The sequence below is a fragment of the Galeopterus variegatus genome, unplaced genomic scaffold (genome assembly GCF_000696425.1).
Source record: "Galeopterus variegatus unplaced genomic scaffold, G_variegatus-3.0.2 Scaffold970, whole genome shotgun sequence".
Lineage (NCBI taxonomy): Eukaryota > Metazoa > Chordata > Mammalia > Dermoptera > Cynocephalidae > Galeopterus > Galeopterus variegatus.
Window position 1 is genome coordinate 19,156 of NW_007727081.1, and position 27,387 is coordinate 46,542.

At 49.5% G+C, this 27,387-nt stretch overlaps 3 protein-coding genes across 4 annotated transcripts; 1 reads left to right on the forward strand and 2 right to left on the reverse strand.

Annotated features, from left to right (window-relative positions):
- Positions 1–2,217: 2,217 nt before the first annotated feature.
- ATP1B2 (ATPase, Na+/K+ transporting, beta 2 polypeptide) lies at positions 2,218–7,521 on the reverse strand. Its single transcript, XM_008573839.1, has 7 exons — positions 6,930–7,521; positions 4,797–4,925; positions 4,356–4,460; positions 4,044–4,249; positions 3,749–3,805; positions 2,907–3,005; positions 2,218–2,797 (listed from the first exon to the last, which is right to left on the reverse strand). Exons 1-7 carry the CDS (start codon positions 7,039–7,041, stop codon positions 2,633–2,635), a joined length of 873 nt encoding a protein of 290 aa, XP_008572061.1. The 5' UTR covers positions 7,042–7,521; the 3' UTR covers positions 2,218–2,632.
- A 6,063-nt stretch (positions 7,522–13,584) lies between these two features.
- On the reverse strand, positions 13,585–16,431 carry SHBG (sex hormone-binding globulin). Of its 2 annotated transcripts, none has more exons than XM_008573842.1 (6): positions 16,346–16,431; positions 16,012–16,201; positions 15,578–15,739; positions 15,094–15,253; positions 14,827–14,963; positions 13,585–13,762 (listed from the first exon to the last, which is right to left on the reverse strand). In XM_008573842.1, exons 1-6 carry the CDS (start codon positions 16,414–16,416, stop codon positions 13,685–13,687), a joined length of 798 nt encoding a protein of 265 aa, XP_008572064.1. In that variant the 5' UTR covers positions 16,417–16,431; the 3' UTR covers positions 13,585–13,684. The 2 variants fall into 2 exon arrangements, with proteins under 2 accessions (XP_008572064.1, XP_008572063.1); XM_008573841.1 differs by lacking the exon at positions 16,346–16,431 and adding an exon at positions 14,247–14,457 and having other exon boundaries at positions 13,598–13,762; positions 15,578–15,685; positions 16,050–16,148.
- A 1,565-nt stretch (positions 16,432–17,996) lies between these two features.
- SAT2 (spermidine/spermine N1-acetyltransferase family member 2) lies at positions 17,997–19,481 on the forward strand. Its single transcript, XM_008573840.1, has 6 exons — positions 17,997–18,155; positions 18,328–18,379; positions 18,515–18,598; positions 18,702–18,803; positions 18,951–18,991; positions 19,100–19,481. Exons 1-6 carry the CDS (start codon positions 18,090–18,092, stop codon positions 19,265–19,267), a joined length of 513 nt encoding a protein of 170 aa, XP_008572062.1. The 5' UTR covers positions 17,997–18,089; the 3' UTR covers positions 19,268–19,481.
- Positions 19,482–27,387: the final 7,906 nt, after the last annotated feature.

The window sequence follows — 27,387 nt, forward strand, 5'->3', positions numbered from 1 at the left end:
AGAGTGCGGTGCTGATAACACCAAGGCCATGGGTTCGGATCCTATATAGGGATGGCTGGTTCGCTCACTGGCTGAGTGTGGTGCTGACAACACCAAGCTAAGGGTTGAGATCCCCTTACCAGTCATCTTTAAAAAAAAAAAAAAAAAATGAATTTGAGCTCTACCAGGTGAAGTACCAACACATGAAATTTATTGAGTGGAAAAAGTGAGATACACAAAAGTGTATAATATGATCCAATTTTGGTATAACAATGACCAAAACCCAGTGATCCTTATGTATATGATGGTGTGTGTTTTATATGCATTCATGGTAAAATTGTGTATATATATTATGTAATAAAGCCATCTTTCAAGGCAGGTACTAAGACCAACTCATTGTAAGACAAAACAGAAGAAAGCATTAAAAAAAAAAGCCCCAGGAAGAAAATTAATTATAAACCTATCCCCTCCCCCATGTCACAATAAACATTGACTATCCATCCATCCTTTTTTTCTATGTTTATGTGCGTGTGCATGTATGTTTGTAGTTTTACACAAAATGAGGATCATACAGTTCATATTGTTTTGAGATCCATGCTTCCTCTAGTCACCTTTTCTCTGTCTCTAAGCATTTACTGATGCTCTTCTCTCCCCAAACCACCTCATCCTTTAAGCTCCACCATAAATGCTGCCTCTAAAAAACCTTCCCTTTGAAGCCCCGACAGAGAGTGGTTGACCACTCTGAATTTTGTCGTCACCAGCTTTCTCCCCTTCCTCAAAGCACGTTTAGGTCTACCTTGTTTGAGAGTTTCTCGTGTGCTCCTCACCTCTCCTGTTAAACTGGGGAGCTCCTTGGGGGCAGGAACTCTGCCTCTTTCATAAGTGTGTCCTCATGGTGCCTAGAACGCACATAGCAGGCACTTTATAAGTATCGCTGTACAAAGGGATGCAGGCTTCCTGCCTCTCTTGTATTGAGTGATCTCAAGACAGTGTGCGTTAAATTAGTCGAGGTCAAGGCGGTAGATGCTTGGAAACTAGAAGGAAGAAGTCAAAGCTGGGGAGCAGCCCCCAAGCCCAAATTTACCTTCCAGCCCCTTCCAAATGTTCAAAAAGGAACAACCCACACACAGGGCTCTGTGTATGATATATATTTATATATATAATTGCTCTCATTTTATTGTACTTTATCCTCTTTTTACAGTAGATCTGACACAGGCATTAAATAACTGCAGAGAGAAACCACTGGGGAGAGGGGGTGCAGGAAAACACGGGGACCCGAAGGGAAGACACAGATGCAGCAAGAGGAAAAGGGGAAGAGTCCGTTTGTGGGTGGGGTGTGGAGGCTGCAGCATTAAGTAGGGAAGGGAGGTTAGACAGGATGAAGTGGAGGGACACCAGAGGAGGAAGAGTTCAAATGTCCCTGTAACTAAAGAATATTCAGAGCAGGAGGCTCCTCATTTAACATTCTATGGGCATTATGGGGTTTTTTAAAAAGGGAAAGGGTCTGAAGGAGATGGAGCCAAGAAATTCAAAGTCTACATTGAGGAGACTATGTGAAACTTTCAGGCTGGCATGCGGAAGAAAGGGAAGGAGTTAGTGATTCGTTGATAACCTGCTAAGAGAAGCCAGAGAGGATGGTGGGGGCAGATCTGGGCTCAGGGAAGGAGGTGGAATAGTCCCATAGCCAGCTGACGTTTCCAAGGTGGCCACTGGGGACAGAGCCAAAATGGCAGCCCCTCCCCCAGAGCTCCCTGGGAAGTGGAACTTGAAGGATATTCTGGGAAGATGAATAGGGGGAAGGGAGCCACCAGTACAAACAAAGTGGATATTCAGCCTAGGTCAACCCCATCCCTCTGAGTAGTAGCTATTTGGGTGACAGGATGGACCAGGAAGAAACTGGAGTCAGGAACCATTAGAGAATTTTCAGGAAGAATCAACATGGACTTTTCTTCCAGTCTCTCATTTCCCAGCTCATGGAGTCATCATAGGGTGAGAAGCAGGATGTGCCAGGAAAGAGGGAAAAGGCCACAGAACCACCTTGTCCTCAATCGCAAATGGTTGCCTTTCAGAGGAGGGAATAGGGATGGAGAGGAGGAGGATAAATCCTGCCAGAGGAGCCAGATAAGTCCAAAGCCGCCAAGAAAGCGACTGTGTATATGAGGGAGAAAGTGTGAGAGGCAGAGAAAGGTATAGCGCGGAAGCCTAGGAGGAAGGGAGTCCCACACTCACCCCTGGGTGGAACGAGGGGTGCGTGTGTGCACACGCACGCGTGCACAGTGTGTGTGTAGGCGGGGGATTGGTGGGCATTTTTTATAGCTCAGAGGACGGGAGGGCAGGAGAGATGGGTAGTCATGAAGACATCCCACTCACTGCCAAACCAGAACTAGAAAGGCTCTTAGCTTCTCTGTGGCCACCTGGGTAGCCCATCTCCCCATCTCTGAGCTAGGACTGGGAGGAGATGGGGGGAAGGCGTGTAGCCAAGGAACCACGGTGGAAATCAGGCTGGGTGAAGTCAAGGAAAAGGGCGTGAGGCTCAGACAAGTCATAGGTCTGTAGTAAAAAATACCTTTGGGGTGGGTGAGGGAGAGATCAGGCAAGGTCAGGGACATTCCAGAAGCATCCACAGGAGAGGTGGGGGCGGGAGGAAGGGGCCTCAGGTTTTGTTGATGCGGAGTTTGAAGGCCACACGGCCGGCGAACTTGTCTCGCTCATCATCCGTGGCGATGTTGGCAGCGTTGATGCGGCATTCCACGTTCACCTCCACGTTGGGGGTCACATTCAGGAACTTCACGGCCACCAGGGGCTGCGTGTAGTTCACCTGGGCCAGAGAAGGAGAGTGAGGGTCTAGGCCTAGGGCAACTCAGCCTCTGTCCCAAGAACCCCGGACCCCTAGAGGAGGCAGCACCCCGGCCTCCCGTGGGACTTACATGGAACTTTTTGCCGTAGTAGGGGAAGTACATGAGGTCGATGTTGCCATTGGCCGGGAACATGACAAAGTTGCCCAGATTCTCTGCGTCCTCATCTCTCTGTGGGGGTGCAGGAAGGTGCGGGGAGAGCATGTTAGGGATGGCTGGCACCCAGAAGCTCACCAGACTTTCCTTTGTTCTTCTTTCACCCCAAATTGTTCCTGTCTCCAAACTGTTTCCCTTGAGCTGTGAATGTGTGTGTGTGGAGAGGAGCGGGTGACCTGTCTCTCTCAGGCTGGGAACTCCTGAAGGGTGCTAGTGACACGGAAGCCTCCTACTCCACTTCTACCCCAGGTTCTTACCACATCCTCAGGAATCAGTTTCTGGAGCAGAGCCAAGAGAGAACAGATAAATGAGTAAGGGCTCAGTAGGAGGCAAGGAGGGAGGGTGCATGGAGAGGGGTAGCAAGTTTCTAGAAGGGACAGAGTGGGAAGAGAGGGGTTCCAAGGACAACTTAGTGGTAGCAGATGGTGCTAACAGATCAGCAGCTATCTCAAGTACCTAAAAGGAACTGAGGAGGGGAGAGCAGAAGACATGGACAATCAGGGAATGAAGGAGAAGGTGGAAGGATTAGGGGGAGAAACCAGAGGCCAAGGTGAAGGAAGGGGTGTGTCTCCACATGAGAGGCAGGCTTCTGCATCCTAGAGAAAAGCAAAAGGGGGGGGTGGGAGCCCACTCTTACCCCCTCGTCCCTATAGTAATGGGGCCTCTGGAAGCAAAGAAGATAAGGAGAGATGGGTGAATTACATGGAAACCATGAAGGACAAACACGTGGGCAGGTGGATGACGCCCAACAAACTCACCTTCCCAGCACAGGTAACATTCATGCTCTGGTTTGCTCCTGCATAGAAGTTGATGACCTGGAGTTAGGAGGGTGGCGGGGTGAGAGTTGGAGGAAAAAGTTGTCAAAGACAGACATCCAGCCTTCCAGGTGGGGGGCTTAGCCTCCAATGGCCCCAACTCTCTTGTTCTATCAGCGAATCAAACATCCAAAAATCTCTCTAATGCCCATTAGCCCTGGCGAAAGGATGCAATTGTGAGCAGATGCTGTCCCCAGCTCCCTCCTCCATTCTCCCTGGGGACCAAGGTCATGGGTACCCGGTTCATCTTGATGAAGACACAGGGCTGCCCAGTGCTGTAACCATAGTGGGTGGGGTCTCCGATGCCGGAGCAGTCACCCAGCTGGGTCCGGTTGAATTGGCAGGCACGTTTCGGGTAGTTGAGAACTCCATTATCTGGCTGTTCGTAATAGCGCCCAGGACGGCAGACATCATTCTTTTGGGCCTGGATGGAGTCGTTGTAAGCTAAGGAAATGGGAGGGAGAGGATCAAAGGCCTGAAGTTCCACTTCCAGGGTCCACAATCCCTTGTCCAAGGTCCCAGACAGCCACATAGCCAGCCCCACACTCACGCTCCAAGAACTTGTTGAGCTTCTGAACATGCTGGTCCCAGCTTTCAGTGTCACTGACGTTGACAATGACATCAAGGTTCTCAGTCTTGGGGCGAATCATCAAACCTACAGCCGACGAGGGTGGGAGTGGGGGCATATATAAGATGATGGACCACACAGAAAGGAAAGATGGACATATCGAACACCAGGGTGAGGGATAGGGTGAAGATCTGAGACTGTCTTCAAGGGAGGGCGATTTCCTGTGAATATCTGCCACCTCTCCAGACTGCACAGCTCCCAGCTGCAGGAAATGGGAAGGAAGGCAGACTTCAAGAAGAACTTCCCAGCACATGGTGATTGGATCATCAGAACCAAACTCCTGGAAAGAACTGTGCGTTTGTTTTGGAGGCTTGGGGTCACAACAGCGGTTAGAGTGGCTGGTAGGGGGAGCTCATCACTCACCCGGTGTGGCCAGTCGGTCCTGGTACTTGGGAGTATGGTCAGAGACAGTCTGCAACATCACCCACATGGTGAGGGTGAACATGGCTGTGAGGAAGCCATAAAAGACGAGGTAGAAGAGGAGGATAAAGGCTAGAGAGGAGGAAACAAGGTCAGCGGTTCAAAGTCTCCCGCCATGATCTTACCCATCCGCACACACCCCTCTACCCACTCAGAAGTTCTGCACTGGGGTGGGTCACAGAGCCACCAGACTTAGAGCCTTCCCCTGGGAGCAAAATGAGACAAGCTGGAAATAGGCAGTGTGTCTGGCTTCCAGCCATGACTCCCAACCCCCTCCCGCGCTTAGGGCACAGTGAGGCCTGACCTTGTGGAGGCCACAAGAGACCAAAACTCTCATTGCTGGGACAACCCCATGTATATAGGCTGTCATTTCACATCCAATTATATTTCCAACTTCTCAACCATGCATGGTCCTGAGAAGACACAGCATCTGTTATTGCTGTATTGATACTCTAGCTTAAAGCTGTTCTAGCACAATGACTTTTTAAGGTGATAGTGGCCACCATGCACAGCAAACTCTCATCCCACCCTGCAGAACCTGGGCCCTCAGACTTGAGTAACAAAATCTCTCCTGGGGCCCCAGGGAAGCCAAACCTTTTCTTTTTTGGGGGGGGGGGGCAGCTGGCTGGTATGGGGATCTGAACCTCTGACCTTGGTGTTACAAGGCTGTGTCCTTTTTTTTTTTTTTTCTAAAAGATGACTGGTAAGGGGATCTTAACCCTTGACTTGGTTTTGTCAGCACCACGCTCTCCCAAGTGAGCCACCGGCCTGGTCCTACAAGGCTGTGTTCTAACCAACCAAGCTAAACAGCCAACCCTGAACTCAAACCTTGAACGTTGAATGCAGCTCCTGAAATGAAGGCCCTAACATTCTGGCCTAGCTGCAAAATCCCTGAGACAGCTGTTGGAACCTTCGACAGTCACTGCACCCACGGCTCCCATACAGCTCCCTGGGCAGAGGAGTCTCCTGCAGCCTTTCCTTGACACTCTCCACTTCCCTCAGCCAGGGGTAAGGGCCTGCTGTTCCCACCACACTGACTCCGAGTCCTCGTGTCTCAGAAGACACTTCCTCCACACGTCCTCAGACTCTCCCAAGCATGCCTGCAGCCCTCCCATCCCAGGGGCTGGACTTTGAGTTCCCTGAGGACGAGGACTGTATTGGATCCAACTCACGGGCCCCTAGGGGGATGGCTTGAGGGGGACAGCGTCCAATCCATGTGGGTAAATTGTAAATTGTGTCACACAGTGTCATCCCCCGTTCTTGACTTCCCAGCTAGCAATCCTTTTTGGAAAAGTTCCACCCCTCACCTGCACCTGTGCCCATCATCAGATTCCCCGACCACTACAGCTCCCTCCACACCCCTGCGTCCTGCCATGATAAGGGTGGGGAAGGTCCCAGGCCAGCCGACTCCCACAGAGATAACCGGCCGGATAATGTACGCATCTCACCACAGAGACCGAGGAGTGGTCCCTCCGCCGCTGCCACCTGAGCAGAACACCCGGCTTCCAGAGCCCCACAGACTCACCCCTCCCCAGCAGCCCCCCACCTACGAAGCAGCCCCAGGAAGCTCCCCACAGCCGGCGGTGGGCTACAGACAGGCACCTTCCGCTGTGAAGCACCCCCTTCACACACCCCCTCCAAGACCCGCCCCCTCATGAATCTTCCCAGGGTCCAGGGGGTGGGCAAGAGCTAAAAATAGACGGGGCTGGCGAGCTAGTGAGAGCCGGAGTGAGGGAAGGGGCGCTCTTCGGAGGTGGGGGACGGCCGTGCGGGGCGGACAGGCCCCGAGAGGTAGCTTGAGCGCCGCGGCGCGGACACGCTCGCAGGCCCGCGACCCCCCGCCCGAGGGGCTCCGCGGGGGGCGGGAAGGCGGCAGTGACCTACTTTCTCCGCCTCCGCAGAGGCCAGCCCGGGAGATTAGACCGGTGATTCGGCCCCCTCCCAGCCCAGAGCCCGGCAGGGGGGCCGGACGCCGGGGACCCGGGAGGGGAGCTGGGGCCGAGCCGGCTGGACCCTGCGCCCCCGAGGCGTCGCCCGGTGGCCCACCCCAGCCCCTCGCTCGCGGGCCCCGCGTACCCCAGCTGGTCCCGGTGCGGCCCATGAACTGGTGCGTCCTCGGGTTCCACACGAACTCCTTCCACTCCTCAACCACCTGCCCACAGCTCTTCTTCTCTTTCTGGATGACCATCTTGGCGGCGCGGGGCGAGGGGCTGCGGAGAAGCAGGGGCGCCGCGCGCTGAACGCGCGAGGAGCAAAGGCGGCGGGGTCGAGGGGGACCCCCTCAGATATGCAGCTGCTGCAAATTCCGGGGTGCACGGCCACGCGCTGTGGGGTACCGGCAGCGCGGCGGAGTATGCACCGATCCTAGGCCCCCCGACTGCGATGAAAAGGGGGACTGTCAGAGCAGGGGAGGATAACAAGGGAAAGGAGTGCAAATGCAGCTTCAACCCCCAAACCTCCCAGAAGCAAAACGAAAAGGGGTACAAAAACGGGAGGCCACAAAACCGAGCGAAATGCAGAAAAAAGCGGGGTGCAAAGAGGCAGGGAGAGGTGGGGGAGGGGCCGCCCCGAAATCCGAGATGCAAAGAGGCTGTAAAAAGGGACTGGTGACCGTTCAGGGCTCCTCCGCCCAGCGGAGCCCGCCGCACCACTAGTGGTGCCGCCGCGGGGGTAGGGCGGGGACGCGCAGTCGGGGGACAGCCAGGGACGGAGGTCCCCCGAGCGGAGGCTCCGCTTCTCAGCAGTGCGGGGCCGGCGGTCGCCGCGCGCCGTCTTTATACTCTGCGGCGGTGAGGGTGCCCGCCCTCACCCCACCCCCAGGAGCCCCGCCCCCTCGCCGCGGGCTGGGCGGCCTCATACATATGCAAATATGGAGAGGGATTGAGCCCGCCCCCCGCCGTCTCTTTGGGACCACGCGGTTCCTCCCCTACCCCCACCCCAGCTACTGGACTGGAGCCGGGTGGAAAGGAGATAGAGAGCGTGTCTGGGCGGAGTAGAAGGAAGATAACCCCAGACAGACTCAGAGACGAAGAGGGAAGCAGATAACGTGCTCAAAGGTGGGGCCCCAAGGAGGGAGTTAGAAAGGGACTAAGATACAGATGGAGCGAAACTGTCAGGGAGACAGACCGAGCTGAATGTGAGAGGAACAGAGAAAGAGCCAGAGACCAAGAGCGAGCAGAAACCAGCCGGGATGCTGGCCCCCCCCGCCCCCGGGCTGGAAGCTAGAACAGGCCGCACAGAGATGGATAAACGCCACAAAAGGAGGGAAAATCCCGTAATGGGAGCTGGTACCAGCCCCCACTCATAACACACCTCCTTCTTCAGTCGCCCAGCCCCCAGACCGCACCACCTGGTTCTCTACCCTCGCAGGAGCTTCCACATCTTCCCACCATGTCTCCCTGAGTCCCTCCTGACACCACATTCCCAGCTCCCAGCATTGCCCTGAGATCCCAGCCCTGCAGCCAGGTCTGCTTTCCTTCCCGCACCCTCACCTTCATGTCCCCGCCTTGTCTATGTGGGTCAGCAAACATTTAATTGAGCACCTACTACAGGCCGTGTGCAGCTCTGGCCCTGGGAGACCAAGCTAGGTTAGAATGAAGGCACAGCTGTCACAGGGCTCAAGAGGCCTGCAGTCTAGCAGGGGAGTAGAAGAGCCTCTAAATACCACAGGTTAAGAACCATCATCTCTACTTCTTTTAACCTTTCTTCAAATCTTGTCACTTTCCCTTGGAGAGGTTTTTCTTCTCCTTTCAACTCTCACTCTAAATCCTTGGCCCAAGTCCTCAACATCTCACATCTTGTCCTTAAACTCACTCCCTCCAGTCCAGGACCAGCTTCATGACGTGGGACCTGCTGTTGCACAAGGCCTGTGCTCAGAATTGCTTGGTTTAATGCTCTGCTGTCTTCATCTGAAGATTCTTAATAGTTTTATCTTAAAGAAAAAAAAGATGACCAGTAAGGGGATCTTAACCCTTGACTTGGTGTTGTCAGCACCACGCTCACCCAGTGAGCCAACCGGCCATCCCTATATAGGGTCCGAACCCATGGCCTTGGTGAGCCACGGGCCGGCCCCCTTAATAGCTTTATCTCTGAACTTGTGCTTTGTGGAGGCCAATGGGACATTGGCACATGCCTGTGAGCAGAGGAAATATGTGTAATATGCTATCTTATTCCCATAGTATTTGAGATGCTCCATGAGCACAGAATTCTAGTGAATCTACAATGCACGAGGGTTCAGCCAGACTCAAATCAAGTGCAAGGTGAACATGTTATGTCTACAACTGAATAAGTCGGGGTGCCGACAGCAGTGCGGCCACACTTTCCTTTAGAAGCAGAACTTGCATCAAACACAGAGAGAAAGCAATGGCATTCTAGGAGACGTGGATGATCAAGGCTTCCTATCATATCCTTTCTTAGTCGTGTTACTTCTCTGTATTGACTGGCCACTTACACTGGCAACAATGACATAGAAGGAAAGGGAAAACTGGGGCAACTCATAGTTCCTTTTCCTTTCAGTCCTTTTTTACTTCTCAGGAAGCTGAAGGTAGGACAATATTCATTTTTAGAGCTTAAACAGGGCTGGCTGGTTAGAGCACAGCCTTATAACCCCAACGTCATGGGTTTGGATCCTGGTACCTGCCAGCTGCCAAAAAAGAGAGAGAGAGAAATAAACTTAAGCAATTAGCAAAGGAAAAATACCATGAGAAGTTAAGAGAAGAACTGTGGAAAAACGGCCACTCCCAGGACAGCCTGTGCTTACTCCTGACTTCACACCTTTGTCCATTTTATTGTCCTGAAAGACTGCCCACCCTTCAGAGGCCAGTTCCAACTCCCATTCATTCACTCAATGCATATCTAATCTAATAAGCGTCTGCTTAGAGCCAGGCACTATTCCGGTCCCTTTGTTCCTGGGCCTTCCATTCCACTTGACAATAAAAATAAGGGAACAAATAAAACAATATTAATATTATGCAGAAAAAAAATAAAATGGGGTGATCCAACAGAGAATTCCTGGATGGTCAGGGATGGCCTTACTGAAGAGGTGACTTTTAATCTGAGACGTAAATGACAAAAAGGAGCTATAGAGAGAAGTGGGGGAAGAGCTTTCCAGGAAGAAGGAAGTACAGGTGCAAAGGCTGGGCTTTTTTTTTTTTTTTTTTCCTTTTTGTCTTTTCTCATGTCTGGCAACGGGACCAGCAACGGGACCGCAACCCTCGGTGTTGCTCCCACACCTTGCTCAGCCAGTGAGTGGGAACCGGTCTGTATGTGGGATCCGAACCCTCGGCGGGAGCGCCACTACGCGCCCAAGCGGCGCACTGTAGCAGTGCGCCACCGGGCCGGCCCCAAAGGCTGGGCTTTAATAAGGGAAGGCAAGATCTATACAGCATGAGATCCAAGAGGTAGGCAGGGGCCCAACCTTACAGGTCCTTGTAGGCCAAAGGAAGTAGTTTGGATTTTTTTTCTTTCTTTCTTTTTTTTTTTTTTTGTGGCTGGCCAGTACAGGAATCCATGACCTTGATGTTACCAGCACCACGCTCTCCCAATGAGCTAATCAGCCAACCCGGTAGTTTGGATTTTTTTTTTTTTTTTTTTTTTTTTTAGTAGTAGTTTGGATTTTAATATAACCATCATGAAAACCATTGCAGGGTTTTCAGCAGGAGAGTGACACGATTAAATTTAATGAAAATCACCACGGCTGCTGTGTGGAGAGTGGGCCATGGCAATCAAGACGAGTTAGGAGGGCTTTGCAGCCAGCAGTCAAACTGGTAGCAAGTTTGCAGATGGGGACAAGGGTTCAGATCCCCATACCGGCCAGCTGCCAATAAAAAAAAAAAAAGGAAACACAAATACAGATATTCCTCCACTGACCAGATCAAGCCCAAACTCCTCAGCAGGACACACGAGGCTTTTCACAACCATGTGGTTCAAGGGACCTCCCATCTGCCTTCATTCCATCTGAGCAGGGCCATGGTTCGGCCAGTCACATGCCCACATGCCCTTCCTCATCTCTTATACCCAGCAGGCTTAGGGAAAAAAAATGCACAATGTTAATAATAAGAACAACATATCTCATACATTGAGCACTTCCTATATGCCAAGCACTGTGCCAGGCATTTTACCTACATGATTTAATCAAATCTTCACAGCAACCTTATGAATAGTGTAACTTCTCCATTCTGTAAATGAGGAAACTGAGAGCTAAAGAATGTTAGTCATTTGTTTTTTGTTTGTTTGGGGGGGTTTTTTGCGGCTGGTTGGTACGGGGATAGACATTTGTTCAAGTTCACACATCTAAGAACTTACCTCTTTGATGATCCTTGGTAGAAACAGCAACCAGAAACCTCTGGCATTTCAGAAAAGTCTTTATTAAAGTGTTTTACATGTCTGCCTCTCTCCCAAGACCCCAGTTCTCCAGGGCCAGTACCAAGTCTTATTCATCTCGAGAGTCCCCGTGGACTACCTAACACTGTGCTTGGCATACTGTCAGCAGCCAATAAATGTTAATTGAAAGACAGAGAAGTGGGGGGTAGGGAAAGAGAGAGGCCGTGGATAGGGTGGAGTGAGTGGATAGACAGGTCTGGAGGCTTCAGGGTGTGCTGCCAAGCTCTGCAAAGTTTTTTGGGGTGAGGGGAGGCCAGGGATATTGGACAACCATGATAGGAGCCTTTGGTGGTGGCCTGGCAAAGTCTGTGTCAATGCAAAGTCAGTGTTAATGAAAGAGTGTGGACAGCTCTGGATGGTAATCAGGAATCTTGGAATCTAGGGCAGGCTGGAGAAAGAGAGGTTGGGGGTGCAGTGTCCTGGAGAGGGTGAGGTGGAGGGAGGGGAGAAAAGCAGGCCCCTGGGACATTCCAGGGACACAAGGTCAGGAAGTTGCTGCTCAAAACAACCTCCTTGGTGGGTGCCCAGGTGTATCCAGATTCTTTAACCTCCTTCCCCACTGGCTCACACCAAGGCCTCCACAGGGTGGCTTTTTTTCATTATTCAGGTCACTGCTCAAATGATGCCGCCTGGAGAGGCCTTCTCTGACCACCAACTAATGTTGCCCCTCCCTTCCCACCCTCTATTGTATTACAGGGTTTTATTCTATTTATAGCTCTAACCACTATTTGAAATGATCCTGCTTATTTGTTTTCTTGTTTGTTTTTTTTTCAAAGATCTCAATTGACTTTATTGTGATTCTAGAATCAGACAATACATCATTCCATAAAATAGGGTAAGTGTTCCCCCGTTTTCTTCTTTGTGGGCTGTCTGCCATCCCCCTCCCCGCATACTGTGAGCTCCGTAAGAGCAGGGATTGTGTCTGTCCTTTTCACCCACGCATCCTCAGTGTCTAGAAGACTGCCTGGTCCCTAGCAGGTACTCAGTAAATATTAGTTGAATGGACATACCTAGGTGGCCTAGGCTGACCCTGAACATCACCCAGGGAACAGAGCTGAATTGAACTCCCTTATCACTCTGAGGACTCTCCTACAAACACCGCTGGCTGGGTGGAGGTAAGTTATAGACCCCAGGAGGATCTATAGGGTCAAGAGTGAAAGGGATACATGGTGGGGCTTGGGATTTGTGTCTTCGTTCCAGAGACTCTACTGAAGCCTCCTTACCCTGGGGTCATTTAAATCCTGGCTGATGCCTGCAGAAGGGGACAGCAGGTCCAGTGTGTGACTCACCCTGTTGCCTGGGTTACTGGTAGGAAGATCTTCATAAGAAAGCAGGAGCCTGGGACACTGGGATTCCCATGGGGTCGGGCGATGGGGTAACAGTCCTTGAGAGGGATGAGGATTGAGAGGTGGGGATAGAGGGCTCCCTAGCAGGCTGGGACACAAGGACTCCTAAGAGGGCTGAAGACAGCTGGGGGCTAGCGGCTGGGGGCTTGGGCATGAGGGTTCCCCAGGGATCTGAGGACTGAGGCCGGAAGGTAGCTCAGGAAGGGGCTGGGGTACCAGGATTCTCCAGAGGGCTGGGGGCTGAGGGCTAGGTCACCATATTCTTTGAAGACAGAGAGATTCCGGAATCTGTCTGTTCTTCCCAGCTGGGACCAGCACCAGCTAGTTCTTGTTTAATGGAGTAGACCAAAACTAGGAGAGATAAAGGCGGCTTTCTCCTTCTCCCCTCCCTTTCTCTTTCTCCCTGCCTCCACCCCTTTTCCCTGCCCCCATCTTTCCATGACCCTCTCACGCCCCCTGCTGCTGCAGCACTGGCCAGTCCAACGACCAGAATGACTGAACAATAAAATTCCTTCTATTCCCTTCCTCTCCTGATCTCTTGGGACCAGCCTCAGAGGCAGGAAGCTGGAGTCTCTAAGGGAGTAGATGCTGGGGAAGGAGGTAGGCTCTGGGCTTCCAGAAAGTGACCCGTATCTCTGTGTGTGTGTGTGTGTGTGTGTGTGTGTGTGTGTGTGTGTGTGTGTGTGTGTGGCTGCTGCTGCTGGGATCTCAGCCTAAGAAGTCACCACTTCCTCAGGGAAGTCCTTCTTGACACCTGGACTAGGTTAAGGCTTTCTAGTCTCCAGGCTTTCACAATTCTGACAGCTCTAATGGCACTTGTCAGAGTTTCCAGTTATCCACCTATTTATTAGCCTTTGATGGAAGCCTTCTTCCCCCACGGGACTGTGAGCACCAATGGGATACAAACCGGAGTTCTTTTTGTTTATCAGTACAACTCTATGCTTGGCACAGTGCCTGTCCATTGCACGTACATAGTGAATATTTGCTGAATAAATGAATGAGTGACATCCAACGGGGGTTCTCCTGTGGGGATTTATTGGGAGGTATCAGAGCCTTTGCCTGGGCTCTGGGGACAGCTGTGAGTCCATATGTCCTGGCTCCTGCTCAGGGCCTGGTCCATGTCCAGCTTCTGGCCTTGCACCCAAAGCCCATCCAAGCAAAAGGAAGCAGAAGGGTCCTCTCCTAGAGGGAGGTGACATAGAGGTGGCATTAGAGCATTAGGAGGGCTTGAATCCAGAGCTCCTCCTCATTCTTCTAGTTCTCCAACCTGAGTTTTCTTTTTCTTTCTTTCTTTCTTTTTTTTTTTTTTTTTTTTTGTGTTGGATTGTTAGCTACCACCACCACTTAAACTCTTCACTGGAACTAATTTGTTGTCCTTTAGTTAATTCTAAAATTGGGGGAACTTCCTGTGGGGACCAGCAACTGAGTTCTGTGGTTAAGCTAAATTGCTGCTTTGCCACTTGTTATAGCACCACACTCTAACCAACTGAGCTAACTGACAGCCCCTGAGTTTTCAAAAGCACCCCCTCCCACTGCCCCCTTTTCCTCTCTCTTCTTGTGGCTTTTTCTTCTTCCCTTTCAGACGTTTCCTTTCCCTCCAAATGTGCCCCTCCCTTTAGCTGTTTCCAGTGGTGTGCTTAGGAACTTGAACGTTGTTCTCTCTTACCTGGTAAAGCCCCCAGGAAGAGATGCCCCTCAGACTGGGCCCAAAGGCTGCTGATGAGGGGGCCAAGGCCCAAGGGAGGCAAAGCCAGGACCTCTGTCTTAGGCCCCTGGCTCAAGACCACCCTGGACATACCCAGCTTCAGCTGAAGAGGGAGTCCCATGACCAGGGGCAGATCTAGCCCTGGCCCTGACCCAGCAGACAGCACCACCTTCTGCAGAGTGCATGGGACAGGGACAAGAGGAAGGGAGGAAAGAATGAGTGGCACCTACTCCTTGTGGCCCCGCCCTTGGTGCCGGAATTCTGCCTCTCAGTCATGCCTCCACCTACTGGCCGTTCTCACCACTCAAATCCTGTCCCAATTTTCATGGCTCTATGAAACCATGTCCACCTCAAGAAAATATGCAATCTAAGTAAAAGCCGTTTGCTTGCTGTGGGCAGCTTCAAGATAAGTTCCTGGGCCCCTACCCCCACCTGAGTGCCACCCTCAAGCCTTACTAGTATTGATGTTTTGGAGCACCTTTTCTCCCCCACTGCTCCCAAACTTCACTGAACACAGGCAGGGCCCCACCCTCCCCTTTACTTGATCTTGGAGGTGGAGGCTGAGCCAAGAAGGGTTCTCTGGTGTCCCCAGGGCAAAGAGGTGGCCTGAGCCTGCTGCCAGCTTTAGTCCCAGGTCCAGAGAGAAGGCCCAGGGCTCTGTATAAGGCTGGGGAATGTCTGGGGGGGAGAGAGGATCTCTTGAGGCCTCAAGGCTAGAGCTTCATGGAGGGAAGGGGCTAGTGGTAGAGGAAGACAGAAGAAGGCAGAGCTGGCCATGCAGGGAAAGACAGACTCCAAGGAAGTCTACCTTGGAGACTGAATTCTGCGTGAGTCCCTGAAGGGAAGAATAACCCAGGTTGCAACTCTAGATCACAGCTTCTGAGGCTAGTAAGGGTAGAGGCTGAGATCTGGGCCTGTGGGTCCAACCAGCTACCCCACCGCAGGCAGCCATCCAGGGCAGAGACCAGCTAGAGGGGGTGGGGAAAAGGGAGGATGTGGGGGTGTCAAAATGAGGGCATCTGAGCCCCAGTCCCAACTGCTCCACCCTCAGTTTTTTCCCCTCTGAGACACAAGCATTTGGCCTCCCCCATGCAGTTCTCCTCCCACCCCCTCTCTCCTTAAAAGACTGCACTTAGTCATGCTGGAAAAAGGCCTTAAAAAAAAAAAAAATCCTTCACTGGCCAGCCACACACACACACACACAAAGCCTGCACTTAGATTCCCATGGCCACCCACCTGCCATGCTTTTACCAAGCCTCAGGTCATGGTTCCCGCCCCTGTGATGTGCTTACTGGCAACCGAAGGCTGGAGGGGGGGAAGAGCAATCCTCCCACCGCAATCCTCATGATGGTCTGGGGTTTGATGTTCAGGGACCCAGAGACCTGTCTCAGGTGCAGCACCTCCTCCCCATCCACCTCCAGGAGCACTGAGTCCCCATGGTTCCTTATTTTCACCTGCAGGAAGGAGGCAAGAAGCAGAATCATGTGCCCCTGGGGCCTGCTTTCTCCACTTTCCTTTGAGGCAGCCTAACATGGTGGAAAGAACATGCACTTGAAGACTCAGCTAGCATTCCTGGCTCACTCAGGCCCTGTCACTTATATACTGACTGAGACTCAGAATTCCCATCAGAAAAAACAGGGACAATTAAATGAGATGACAATGGTAAAGTTCTCCTTCCTCAGACCAGCTCAAGACACCCCTCCCCTCGGGACGACAGCTAGCTTACCTGGTGCCATCTCCCATCATCCAGCCAAGGTCCAGCACCCACTGTAAGCTGGGCCCAGTGATTGTGCATTTGGATCTCAGGCCTGCCATCCCGAAGGCCCAGCATGAACCAGTCATCCTTAGGGTTGGTATCCCCATAAAAAATGACTACCTCTTGATCCCACGTTTGAACCTCAAAGGAGGAGGAGGTTCTGGAAGAACACAGGAGGAAAGATTGTGCATGGGGTGTGCCCTTTGAGGGTCAATGTGGAGTTGGGGGAGGTGGAGTTCAGGGAGGGAGGACAGAGAAACGGGAAGGAGAGAGGGTAGGATCAGGGACCAGGTCAACTCCATACTTTGCGATCCTGGAGAGGTTAAAGATCAAAACAGTGACAGGCTCTTGTCCTGGGCCATTGCTGAGATGCATAGCAGGAGGATCCTGGGCCCTGTATCAGAAAGAGAAAATTTTAAAAAGCTGTAACAAGGACATGTCAGAGACAGAGAAAGAGGCGCTGCTACAGGGCAGAGAGGAGAGATGGGAAGAGGGCAGAGCTAAGGTGTAGCTCATTTGAACACACAGAGGCTGAAAGCCCTGTCCTGCCCCTGCACCTGGGTGAGGAGAATATGTCTCAGGGCCAGTCCCTTGCGGGTATGAGGTGGTAGCGGTAGCAGCAGCAGCAGCAGCAGCGGCGGCAGCGGAGGCGGCGGCACCAGCCGCGGCGGCACCAGCCAACGCGAGGCGGGCAGTGGCCCTCTGCTCTCCATAGTCAGCTGCATCCACACCGTGGCTCAGACCACCCCGGGTGGAATGATTGGGGGCAGGCAGCCTTGTGCATGGGTGGTGGAAGGTTAAAGGTTGCCCTGGGGGAAGAAGGGGGGCAGGAGACAGGGCACTGACCCTGCGGCCCCTCTGTGGACAAATGGGGTGAGGGACAGAGTCCCTCCACTACCATCCTCCACTGCCAAGAAAGCTTATGAGCTAGCAGAGGACACCCCACTTCCCCTCTCCTCCTCTAGAGCCTGACCTGAGTCTTCCGAGACTTCTGCCCACCTGGGGAGGCTTCCTCGACAGGCCTGAGGTCTAGAAATAGTCCTAGCCTGCTCCCCAAGTAGCACCCTCTATCAAGGCTAGAGATGAGATACACAATCCCAAATACCCAGTTGGGTTGCCTTGTGCAAGTCACTCCACCTTTGTAATTCAGTGTCCTTGTCGGTAAAAGGAGGAAAATAATACTTACTTTATGGGGTGGCTGTGAATGAGGATTAATGGAGATAATGCAGGCACAATGTCTGGTATCGGGTCTGAACTCCTCCCCCGATGTTTACCCAGGCCTCTGAGGCTAGTCTCACAAGAAGGTATTGTCTCTGTGTGTGATTTAGTGGATACTAAGAAGGGACCTGCCACTTACTCCCAATTATCTTCCCTCATCGTTTATTACAGGGCCTAACAGTCTACCAGTAGAAATTCATCACCCTCTCCCTGACCTATTTTAAAAGCAAATGCCGCTGAGAGAAGTAACACTTTGAGCCACTCAAGCACTGTAGGAAACAGCTTTCAGAGCTGGGGGTCTTGGGATTCACCCAGGTTCTGGATAGGCTTGAATGGGTGGGTTAGAATGAAGTCTAAAGCAGATAATCACTGCAGACTTCAATTAAAGAAGTACCGGTGACTTCTGAGTCGTGGGGATCTCCGATACAGGCTGGGACACCCAGGTAACAACAACGTAAGCTGGGCCCAGTGATTGTGCATTTGGATCTCAGGAATCCTGCACACGCCAGCCTTGACCCCTGCCCAGCGGCCCAGTCACAAGACCGGGCCGTCGGGGGCGGAGCTTGGGGGAGGCGGAGATACGCCTGCTCTGCAAGCTGATTGGCTGGCGGGTGTGCGCCTGCAGGGGCAGCATTTAGGGGCTACCCCGGGGGTGAGGAACTCCAAGCCGCACTGGTCTCTCCGCCGGGCCAGCTCCGGAACCCGGGCTCCACTCTCCAGCCCTCGGAGTTCCCGCCGCCACGCTCTCCCTGGTTTTCCGGGATCCGAGCTTGTAGGCCCTTTAAAGGATCCCAGGGGCCCTTTGCCGGGCGCAGACGGTGGGAATCTGAATGGCTTCCGTGCGGATCCGGGAGGCCAAGGAGGGAGACTGTGGAGACATCCTGAGGCTGATTCGGGTGAAGGCTGCGGGCCGGAAGCCAGGGTGCCAGCGGGGGGTCAGAGCGGCGCGTCCTGAGCGGGGGAGTAGGAGCTGGGGGCGGGGGGAGGGGCGCGCCTCGGGCCCCTGCTGGCGGAGGAGGGGCAGCGAGGACCCGCTGCCCTGGCCTAGCCTCTGTCCCCACGACGTAGGAACTAGCTGAGTACGAGAAACTCTCGGATCAGGTGAAGATCAGTGAAGAAGGTGGGGGCTCGGCACCTGGGTCCTGATGGAGGTGGGGGAGGAAGAGAGGGATGGGTTCCCCAGGCAGCAGCTCCAGGCTAGGCATACACCCAGGTCCTCTTTATCTTCTCTTTGTCACAACTCCAATCTCTGCAGCCCTCAGAGCAGATGGCTTTGGAGAGAATCCTTTCTATCAGTGTTTGGTAGCAGAGATTCTTCCAGTCCGCGGGGAGCTACAGGGTAAGAGCACCTGGCCCTCAGAGTTCTGTCTCTCGCTTCAGCCCCAGAGGTCTCTCCCCATGCTCCCAGAGGCCTTACCCCTTTTTCTCTCTCTTCTTCTCAGGGCCCTGTGTGGTAGGCTACGGGCTATACTACTTCTCCTACAGCACATGGAAGGGACGCACCATTTATCTGGAAGACATCTATGTGATGCCGGAATATCGCGGTACTGGGCAGGGGCTGAGGCTGAGGTGGGGGCGAAGCAACCCACGGACCCCACCACCATCCCGTGCTCCCTAATCCCAGCCTGTGGCCTTTTCTGATCCCCTTCACCTTAAACAATCGCTCTTTTTGCCTCTTCTCCCCGCCACAGGTCAGGGGATTGGTTCCAAAATAATCAAAAACGTGGCTGAGGTGAGGAGAGGGGTGGGAGCTACAAGCCAGGCCCTGAAGAAGCACGAGTATATGGGGGACACCCGGGTTGAATGAGGGAGTGAAAATGAGTGATATCTTCTCCCACAGGTGGCCTTGGATAAGGGCTGCTCCCAGTTCCGCCTGGCCGTCCTGGACTGGAACAAGAGGGCCATGGACTTGTACAAGGCCCTAGGAGCCCAAGATCTGACGGAAGCAGAGGGCTGGCACTCCTTCTGCTTTGAAGAAGAGGCAATGAGGGAGTTGGCAGGAAGGTGATGCCATCCCTTGGGGATCTCTCTCTACTTGAGCTTCTTCCCCACCAGCTCAAGCCCTCCTCAGAGACTGTCTCCACAGACACTGACACAGAGGCCTCCCTCGAGGAAGGAGGGTTGGGGGTGCATATTCCCAAAGTACAGAAAGAGCAGAATCCAGGGTAAGGCTTTTCCTCCTTGTCGTGGGTGAAAAATAAATGAAAACTATTATGTCCTGATATGGTGCTGAGTAGAGGAGTTGATGAGGTGATAAGCCTTAGCCACTTCGAGATCCTTCTTGAGTGTTCTGTTCAGTGGATGTTGTTCCCAGGGGTAAGGGTGTGCCCAAGGTTACTTTCACTCTCAGTGGGCCAGAGTCTTGGCTGTGGCCTGTGGAATATAGAGAAAAAAGAGCAAGGGGTGAGCTTAACACATCAAGCTTGTCAGTCACATTTAGGACTCAGACAAAGGTCTCAAATGTCTGGAGTGGGCTGTGCCAGATCCAAGACTAAGGCAGGCCGACAACTTACCGGACAGAACAGGCTGCCACCTAGCATTGACATTTCAAGGTGCAATGCGAAGGACCAATTGCCCCAACTTCAAAAAATCAGCTTAGGCAGCTGGTGCTTTTTTTTTTTTTTTTTTTTTTTTTAGTCATGAAGTCTTTATTTTCAGTCTGGTATGCCTTACAAAAGAGTAAACTTCAGCAAAAATAAAACAAACCTTTAGGACCATGGGGCCAAGGAGGGAAACAGGCTCATTTCCCACTTTCATAATATTTTATCATATAAGTAATCGCAGGTTTGTTGTAGAAAAATTAGCATGTACATATAAAATAAAATAGACATAATTCCTATTATTTTCTATGATCTTAGTCTTTTTAAATGTATTAAGACTTGTTTTATAGCCAAAATTTTTTTTTAATTTAATTTAAAAATAAAATAAAATCCTTGAGATTTTAAAATGATGAAATTAGAAGAAAATCTATGCACTGAGTTGATATAGTCATTTGGAAAAAAGTCTCATTCTTTGTAAAATAAAATATGAAAATGAATAAAAGCATCAGAAAAGTCAAAACAAAACAAAACAAGAAATAGAATCCATAGCCCTTCTTACGTGGGCACTACTAACCCTTTGGTGTTGATCCTTCAGATTTTTTTTCTGGCAGCTGGCCAGTAGGGGGATCTGAACCCTTGACTTTAATGTTACAAGGCCACACTCTAACCAGCTGACCTAACCAACCAGCCCTGAGTCTCTGGATTTTTAAAAATATATATATGTATACATGTGTGTGTATGTTTATAATTAGTTGAATAGAGGTTTATGGGATAATACTCTTTTGTAACCTGTTTTTTCATTTAAACATATAGGAGAAACATCTTCCCATGCTGTTAAATGTACATGTGTCATCACTTTTGATGGTGGCATATTGTTCCTTTTGTGTATGAAACATTTGTTACATGGTCATATCGGCAGGAAGAAAATTCAGACACTGAAAGGGGACAGGAAGGTAATGTAAGTGTGTAAGTTGTAGGAAACAGGATCTATGGAAATTTAAAAGATTGAAGATCCTTCTTAAAATTCAAATTAAAAAAAAAATATATGATTTAGCCAGATAGAACATGTCAAAGGCCCAAATTCTTCCAGTGGGCTCCCAATTTCTGGCCCTTGAAACTAGTTTCCTGCAAATGGGCCTTTAGGACAATCTTGATTAAGAGATTATGAAGCTGGTCAGCCCCTTTCCCAAATGGGAGCCAGAAGAATCTAGTCTCATGACCTTGGCTCATGTCAGTCTGGCAGGGATTACTGTCTTTTATTTATTTATTTAACTTAAAAAAAATTGAAACATAATTGATCGTACATATCTGGAGAACAGTGGTGAATATCAGTACCTGTGTGCAATATGTGATGCTCAAATCGGGATAATTAGTATAGGATTACTGCCTTTTAAACATGAACAATCTATCTAGTGATGGGCTTTTTAAACAGTTTAATGCAGAATAGATTATTTCTGGAAGGATGCACAAACAAACAGAGTAACTGCCTCTGGGGAGAGGAACTGGCTGTCCAGGGGACAGAAGGAAGGCGACTACTTTTCCCATGTACCACTGTCGACCTTCTGAATTTTGTGCCTTGCCCGTGTATCACTTCTTAAAAAAATGAATAAAGCTTTAAACACTAATGCAGAAAAGGGTATAAACTAGGAAATTTAATATTTCCAAAATTTATCTTGCCCTAATCTTTTTGTTTGGTTTCAGAGTTTATGTTTTTTAAGTTATTACTCTCACCTTGGCCCCAGATCTTACTAATTTTCACAGAATGTCTTTGTACTCTAGAATCACTGCATTTTAATGGCCATCCCGGAATCCACATCTTTGGGCTCTGGCCTACTCATCACTTCATTAACCTTTTATAAGGTGATCTTATTAGGTGTTGGGGCTGATTGCAGTGGGGTGGCTAGAGCCTGGGGTATGGCCATTGCAGGGAGAACAGAGGGGAGGGCATTTAAGGTGTGAGCTTTTTAAGGGGAGAATAGAGAAGACTTAATTACAGTATCTCTTGAATCTGTTCATGTCATGTCTCTATCCCCACTTCCCTTGTCACCTCTCTTTAAAAATTGCCACAGGCTCCTAACCAGTCTTCCAGCCTCCTTCTGTAACCCTTCCTCTAACTTCTATGGGGTAATTTTTTTTTAATCATAAATATACAGTATAGGCTGGCCCGGTGGTGCACTGCTACACTGCGCCGCTTGGGAAGTGCGGTGGCGCTCCCGCCGAGGGTTCGGATCCCACATACAGACCAGCCGCTCACTGGCTGAGCAAGGTGCGGGAGCAACACCGAGGGTTGCGATCCCGGTCTGGTACGGGCGCGACACTGAGGGTGGCGATCCGTTGCCGGTCACGAAAAAAGACAAAAAGGAAAAAATAAATAAATAAATATACAGTATATTATTTAAAGAGTCAAATATAAGCTTCAATAAAAAAAGTCGCCCAACTCCTCCCACTCTTCAAAGGCAATCACTTTCAATTGAGTTTCTAAAGAGTGCTATGTTTTGGCGGGCTGGTTAGTTCAGTCAGTTAGAGCTCAGCCATATAATACCAAGGTCATGGGTTCAGATCCCCGCACCAGCCAGCCACCAAAAAAAGAAAAAATTAAACAGTGTTATGTTTTGTTTTATATTCACCTTCGTATCTCAAACTCAAAATAGCATGTAAGTTTTTTTTCAATAAACTTTATTCAAAAATAATTCCTTATACATACTTGTGGGTAGAGTTGAATATCAATACCTGAGACAATGTAGCATGCAAATATTGCAACTTTTTTTTTTTTAAAGATGACTGGTAAGGGGATCTTAAGCCTTGACTGGTGTTGTCAGCACCATGCTCACCCAGTGAGCAAACCGGCCATCCCTATACAGGATCTGGACCTGTGGCCTTGGTGTTATCAGCACCATACTCTCCCAAGTGAGCCACAGGCCGGCCCTGAAAATGTCTTTGTTCTGTTCTTGCATTTAAATGACAATGTGGCTGGGTATAGCACACTGGATTGGAAATAATTTACCCTCAGAATTTTTAAGGCATTTCTCCATTGTCTTCAAGTTTCTGGTATTGCTGTTAAGCAGCCTGAAACCATTCTTATTCTAGATCCTTTGTGTGAAGTACGTTTTTATTTTCCTTCCCTCTTCCCCTAACCACAGACTTCAGGATTTTCTCTTCATCCTAGCACTTTGAAATTTTACATCGAAATGTCTTAGTATGATCTCAGTCGGTCTTTTCAGTCTGGAAATTCAAGTTCTTCAGTTATGGAAAATTTTCTTGAATTATTGATGATTTTCTCCCCTCCCGGTAATTATTTCTATTATTTCTTTCTAGAATTCTTGTTATTCAGATGATGAATCCCAGGAACTAATCTTTTAAATTTCTTATATTTTCTTTTTCTTTTTTTTTTTTTTAAAGATGACCGGTAAGGGGATCTCAACCCTTGGCTTGGTGTTGTCAACACCACGCTCAGCTAGTGAGCAAACCAGCCATCCCTATATAGGATCCGAACCCGTGGCCTTGGTGTTATCAGCACCACACTCTACCGAGTGAGCCACAGGCCGGCCCTTAAATTTCTTATATTTTCTTTCCTGTCTTCTTTATTTTTTGCTCTACTTTCTGAGAGATTTATTTAATCTTTTTTTTTTTTTTTTTTTGGTGGGGGAGGGCTGGCCTATATGGGGATACAAACCCTTGACCTCAGTCTTGTAACACTGTGCTCTAACCAAGTTAACCATCCAGCCCAATTTCTTTAACTTTATTTCCCAAGCTTTCTATTGAATTTTTCATTTTGGTTTTAATATTTTTGATTTCTAAGAGCTATCTTTTGCTCTCTGAATTTTTAAAACATTATGTTCTTGTTTCGTGGATAAACATTCTTTTCTTATTTCTTTGAGGATATTTATGATAGTTTTGTTTGTTTGTTTTGGCAGTTGGCCAGTAAAGATATCCAATTATGATAGCTTTTTAAAAATGTTTTTCTCTTTATATGGTCTTCATTTCTTCTAAGCTGTTCTTTTTCTTTCTCTATTTGTTTTGGCCTCTGTCTTTCATTTTAGAGACTTTCCTCAAATGTCTTGTGATCCTCAGTTGTCCACTCATATTTAAGAGCAAGGGCACCAAAGTATTGATTGGAAACTGTGTGTGTGTATACGTGGGGTATGCCGAGGCTTGTTGATTGTGGGCTTTACTACAGGGTGACCCACTAGGCCATTTCTCTGAGGAAATCCTGATTTCACTATCATTAGATCTTTTTTCTTGTCTGATCAGATTTCTCAGAGAAGACTCTTCCAAACTCCTGCTTGGAGGGTATAGGTCCACCTGTAGGTATTCTCAGAGCTGGGCAAGGAAGAAATCTGGAGGAACTTGCATCATATAGTGTGTAAAATTTCATTGAATCCTCATTCTCAGTATCTAACTGTCCATCTATCAATTTGTTGGTCTTTCTGTCTTCCTCCTAATCTGTCTTTTCAGAAATCCTAAGGCAAGCTGGGGCATTCTGTTACAACATCCTTTATACTCTAGCTAAAGTACTTTCACTAAAATGCAAGTCTGATGAAAATGCTGTAATGGCTCCCACCACTCCCAGCAGAAAATCCAAACTTTTAAATATGTTTCAAGTACTCCAAGCTCTGGCCCAAGCCAACCCTTCCAGCCATATTTCCTCTCCAGTTGGTTCCAAACATGTTAGACTGTTTTCAGTACCTCAAATGCACTATACTCTCCCCTCTGGGCATTCTGTGAATGGCATTCCTTTATGTGAAATGCTGTTCCCCCTTGTTCTACTCCCATCCTTTGCTTGAATGAGCAGATGAAAAAGAGGAAAAGTCAAACCTGAGAGGACTGTTGGTGCCAGAGACTTGGAAGTTGCTGATGATGCCATTTCTAAAATCCAATTACTCTATTGCCTAAGAGTCCAAACCCAAACTTTTCAATCTGACAGTCAGCACTTTTGATAATCTGCCCCACTTAAATTTTCTCTCTCTCCTTACTGCTTATCAGAATCACTGCTATTGTCTCCTTACCATTTCTGCCATCCTAATTACATCTGTTCCTTCTCAGGTGCCCTTGGAGGCACCTCTTATTTCCTAGCCTTTCAAATACAGGTGTAGTTGAGAGTTTCATCATGGATCCAATTCACTCCTCAGTGTACACTTTTCTTTACTGATTTAATTTTCTCTTATGGCTTTAACTATGACTGATATGCTGATGATTCCACATCTCTAACCCAGACCTCTCCTGGGCTACACTTGTGTGTCCATAGACCTGCAGTACATTGATTCCTTCATTCAGATACTACTTGCTGTGCCAGGAACTGTGCTAGGTACTGGGTACAGTGGTGGGGACAAACAGATATGGAACCCAGTCTCTGACCTCACAGAGCTTGTAATGTGGCAGAAGAAAGACACTGGACAAATTATTGATATTACAATCATGATGAGTGCAGAAGGAGTACAGGATGCTTTAGCAGTTTGAAGCAGTGGAACTAACCTAGTTTGGGCATAGTGGAAGGCTAAGGAATTTATATTTAAGCTGGGACCTGAAAGAAATTTGTTGAAGACAAGGGATCACCTCTACCTGGATGGCCCACAGGCCCTTCAAACTCAAAAAGCAAAACAAACCCATTAAACTCATCCTCTTCTCCAAACCTTTGTCTCCTGTGTTCTCTCTTCTGTGATTAGCATTACCATTCACTCTGTAACCCAAGTTAGAAATTTGGGAGTTGTTCTGTCCCCCCCACTTCTCAACTGGCTCCTGACCCCATGTCACCCACTCTCCATCACCAATTGATTTTGCTTCCATCTAACAGACCCAAATTCAACCTGTACCTCTATTGCCCATTGTCCTAATCCAAGTAGGTCCTCAGCATTTCTCTCACCTACAACAGTTCCTCACAGATCTCACGATCTTAGGGACCACCCTTACTCTTTCATTCTTCACACAGTGCAAATCTTACCATATTAAAATCTTTTAATGACTGCATTATCGGTAAAGTAAAAGCCATCCTCCTTAATCCGATTTGCAAGTCTTCACAGTTTAGCTTCCTGCAGCTCCTCACTTCACACCAAATGTTATCTGTACTAGTTGTAGTTCACCAAAGCACACCCTCTTTCTGCTCCTCTGCACCACTGTGTGCCTTGTTCTTTCAAGGATACTTTTACTGCACTTTTCCTTCACCAAACTCCTACTCATCCCTTAAATCTCAGTTTGCATCGCCACTTCTGTGTGATCTTCACTGGCCACTCTAAAGAACAACTAACCATTGTCTCCTTAAGATTCCCCTCCATACTTAGTCCTTACCTTTTTGTTGTTGTAGTTGGCTGGCCTGTATGGGGATCTGAACTCTTGACCTTGGTGTTAACACCATGCTCTAACTAGCTGAGCTAATCGGCCAGCACCCCTAGTCCTTGTCTCTATCACATCTTCAATTGAACTTTGTGCATCTATGTGTTTAATTGCCCCTTCCTCCTTCTCCAATATGTTATAAATTCTTTGACGTCAGGAACCATGTTTTGTCTTTGTATCCCTAGCCCTTAGTATAGTGATTGGAACATAGTGGGTGGCTAAGTAAATACTTCCTAAATAATTAAAAGTGTATGTTTCTAATTTATGTACTATTTTAATCACTTCTACTTAAACTTCTTTTTTTTTTTTTTTTTAAAATGACCGGTAAGGGGATCTTAACCCTTGACTTGGTGTTGTCAGCACCACGCTCACCCAGTGAGCAAACCGGCCATCCCTATATGGGATCCGAACCCATGGCCTTGGTGTTATCAGCACCGCACTCTACCGAGTGAGCCACGGGCCGGCCCCTCTACTTAAACTTCTGACTTACCTTAGTTCAAGAATCCGAAGTTTTCCCATTTCTATCCTTACTCCATGACAATTTTTCCTATTTTTGAATTTCCTCAGCATTTAAATATCGAATCCTGTGCCAATCTAAGTTGCACTTGCTTTTCGGTATTGCCTTGAAATTATTCTATAACCATTCATTATGTCAGAATCTCCTCAAGACAAGAACCGTGACTTTTAAATCCTCTATAGCACATAATTATGGATGTTTAAAAGAGTAAAGCTCTGCGCGTGCGCACTGGGCACTTTTGGACTTCGGACTCGTCTTTTTTTCTTTGGAGCGTGCGCACCAAGACAGACAAAGGTGGAGAAGGTGACCAAGCAATCATTCAGGCGCATGCCCATGTCTAATTTGTCCCAGCCTGGAGGGGTTCACAACGCCGAAGAGGCTGTGGCCTGACCAGGAGCTGCAGAAGTCCAATCCGACTGAGAGAGCTCGGCCCCGCCCTCGCCATGATTGGTTAGTTCCCAGTGTTGTGGGGCGGGGAAAGGAAGAGATGGGGGCGGTGAAATGGTGGGGTGGCGAGGCGCGCTCATCTTGTTCTGCGCAAGCGCAAGCAAGCGGCCAGGAGGGGGCGTGAGAGAGTGAAAGGGAATGTGGAAACCCTGGTGCGCTGGCGAGCGCGAGCGGGGTCCTCAGCCTTCACGCCTGCGCCGTGGCCCTCGGGGCCCCGCGCGCGGCGGGCGGGTGCTCGGTGCGCCTGCGCAGTAGGCGGCGGCGGCGGCAGGGGGAGGTGGAGGCCGTGGAGCGGCA

Coding starts and splice junctions, on each gene's coding strand:
- SAT2 (XM_008573840.1), top strand. CDS start 18,090: ATGGCTTCCGTGCGGATCCGGGAGGCCAAGGAGGGAGACTGTGGAGAC. Junction 18,599..18,701: donor AGTCCGCGGGGAGCTACAGG/GTAAGAGCACCT, acceptor TCTTCTTCTCAG/GGCCCTGTGTGGTAGGCTAC. Junction 18,992..19,099: donor TAATCAAAAACGTGGCTGAG/GTGAGGAGAGGG, acceptor CTTCTCCCACAG/GTGGCCTTGGATAAGGGCTG.
- SHBG (XM_008573841.1), bottom strand. CDS start 16,148: ATGGGGATACCAACCCTAAGGATGACTGGTTCATGCTGGGCCTTCGGG. Junction 15,254..15,577: donor CCTCCAGCCTTCGGTTGCCA/GTAAGCACATCA, acceptor CACCCCCTCTAG/CTGGTCTCTGCCCTGGATGG. Junction 14,964..15,093: donor CGCAGAATTCAGTCTCCAAG/GTAGACTTCCTT, acceptor TCTCCCCCCCAG/ACATTCCCCAGCCTTATACA.
- ATP1B2 (XM_008573839.1), bottom strand. CDS start 7,041: ATGGTCATCCAGAAAGAGAAGAAGAGCTGTGGGCAGGTGGTTGAGGAG. Junction 4,926..6,929: donor CCGCACCGGGACCAGCTGGG/GTACGCGGGGCC, acceptor CCTCCTCTCTAG/CCTTTATCCTCCTCTTCTAC. Junction 2,798..2,906: donor ACTACGGCAAAAAGTTCCAT/GTAAGTCCCACG, acceptor TCTCTGGCCCAG/GTGAACTACACGCAGCCCCT.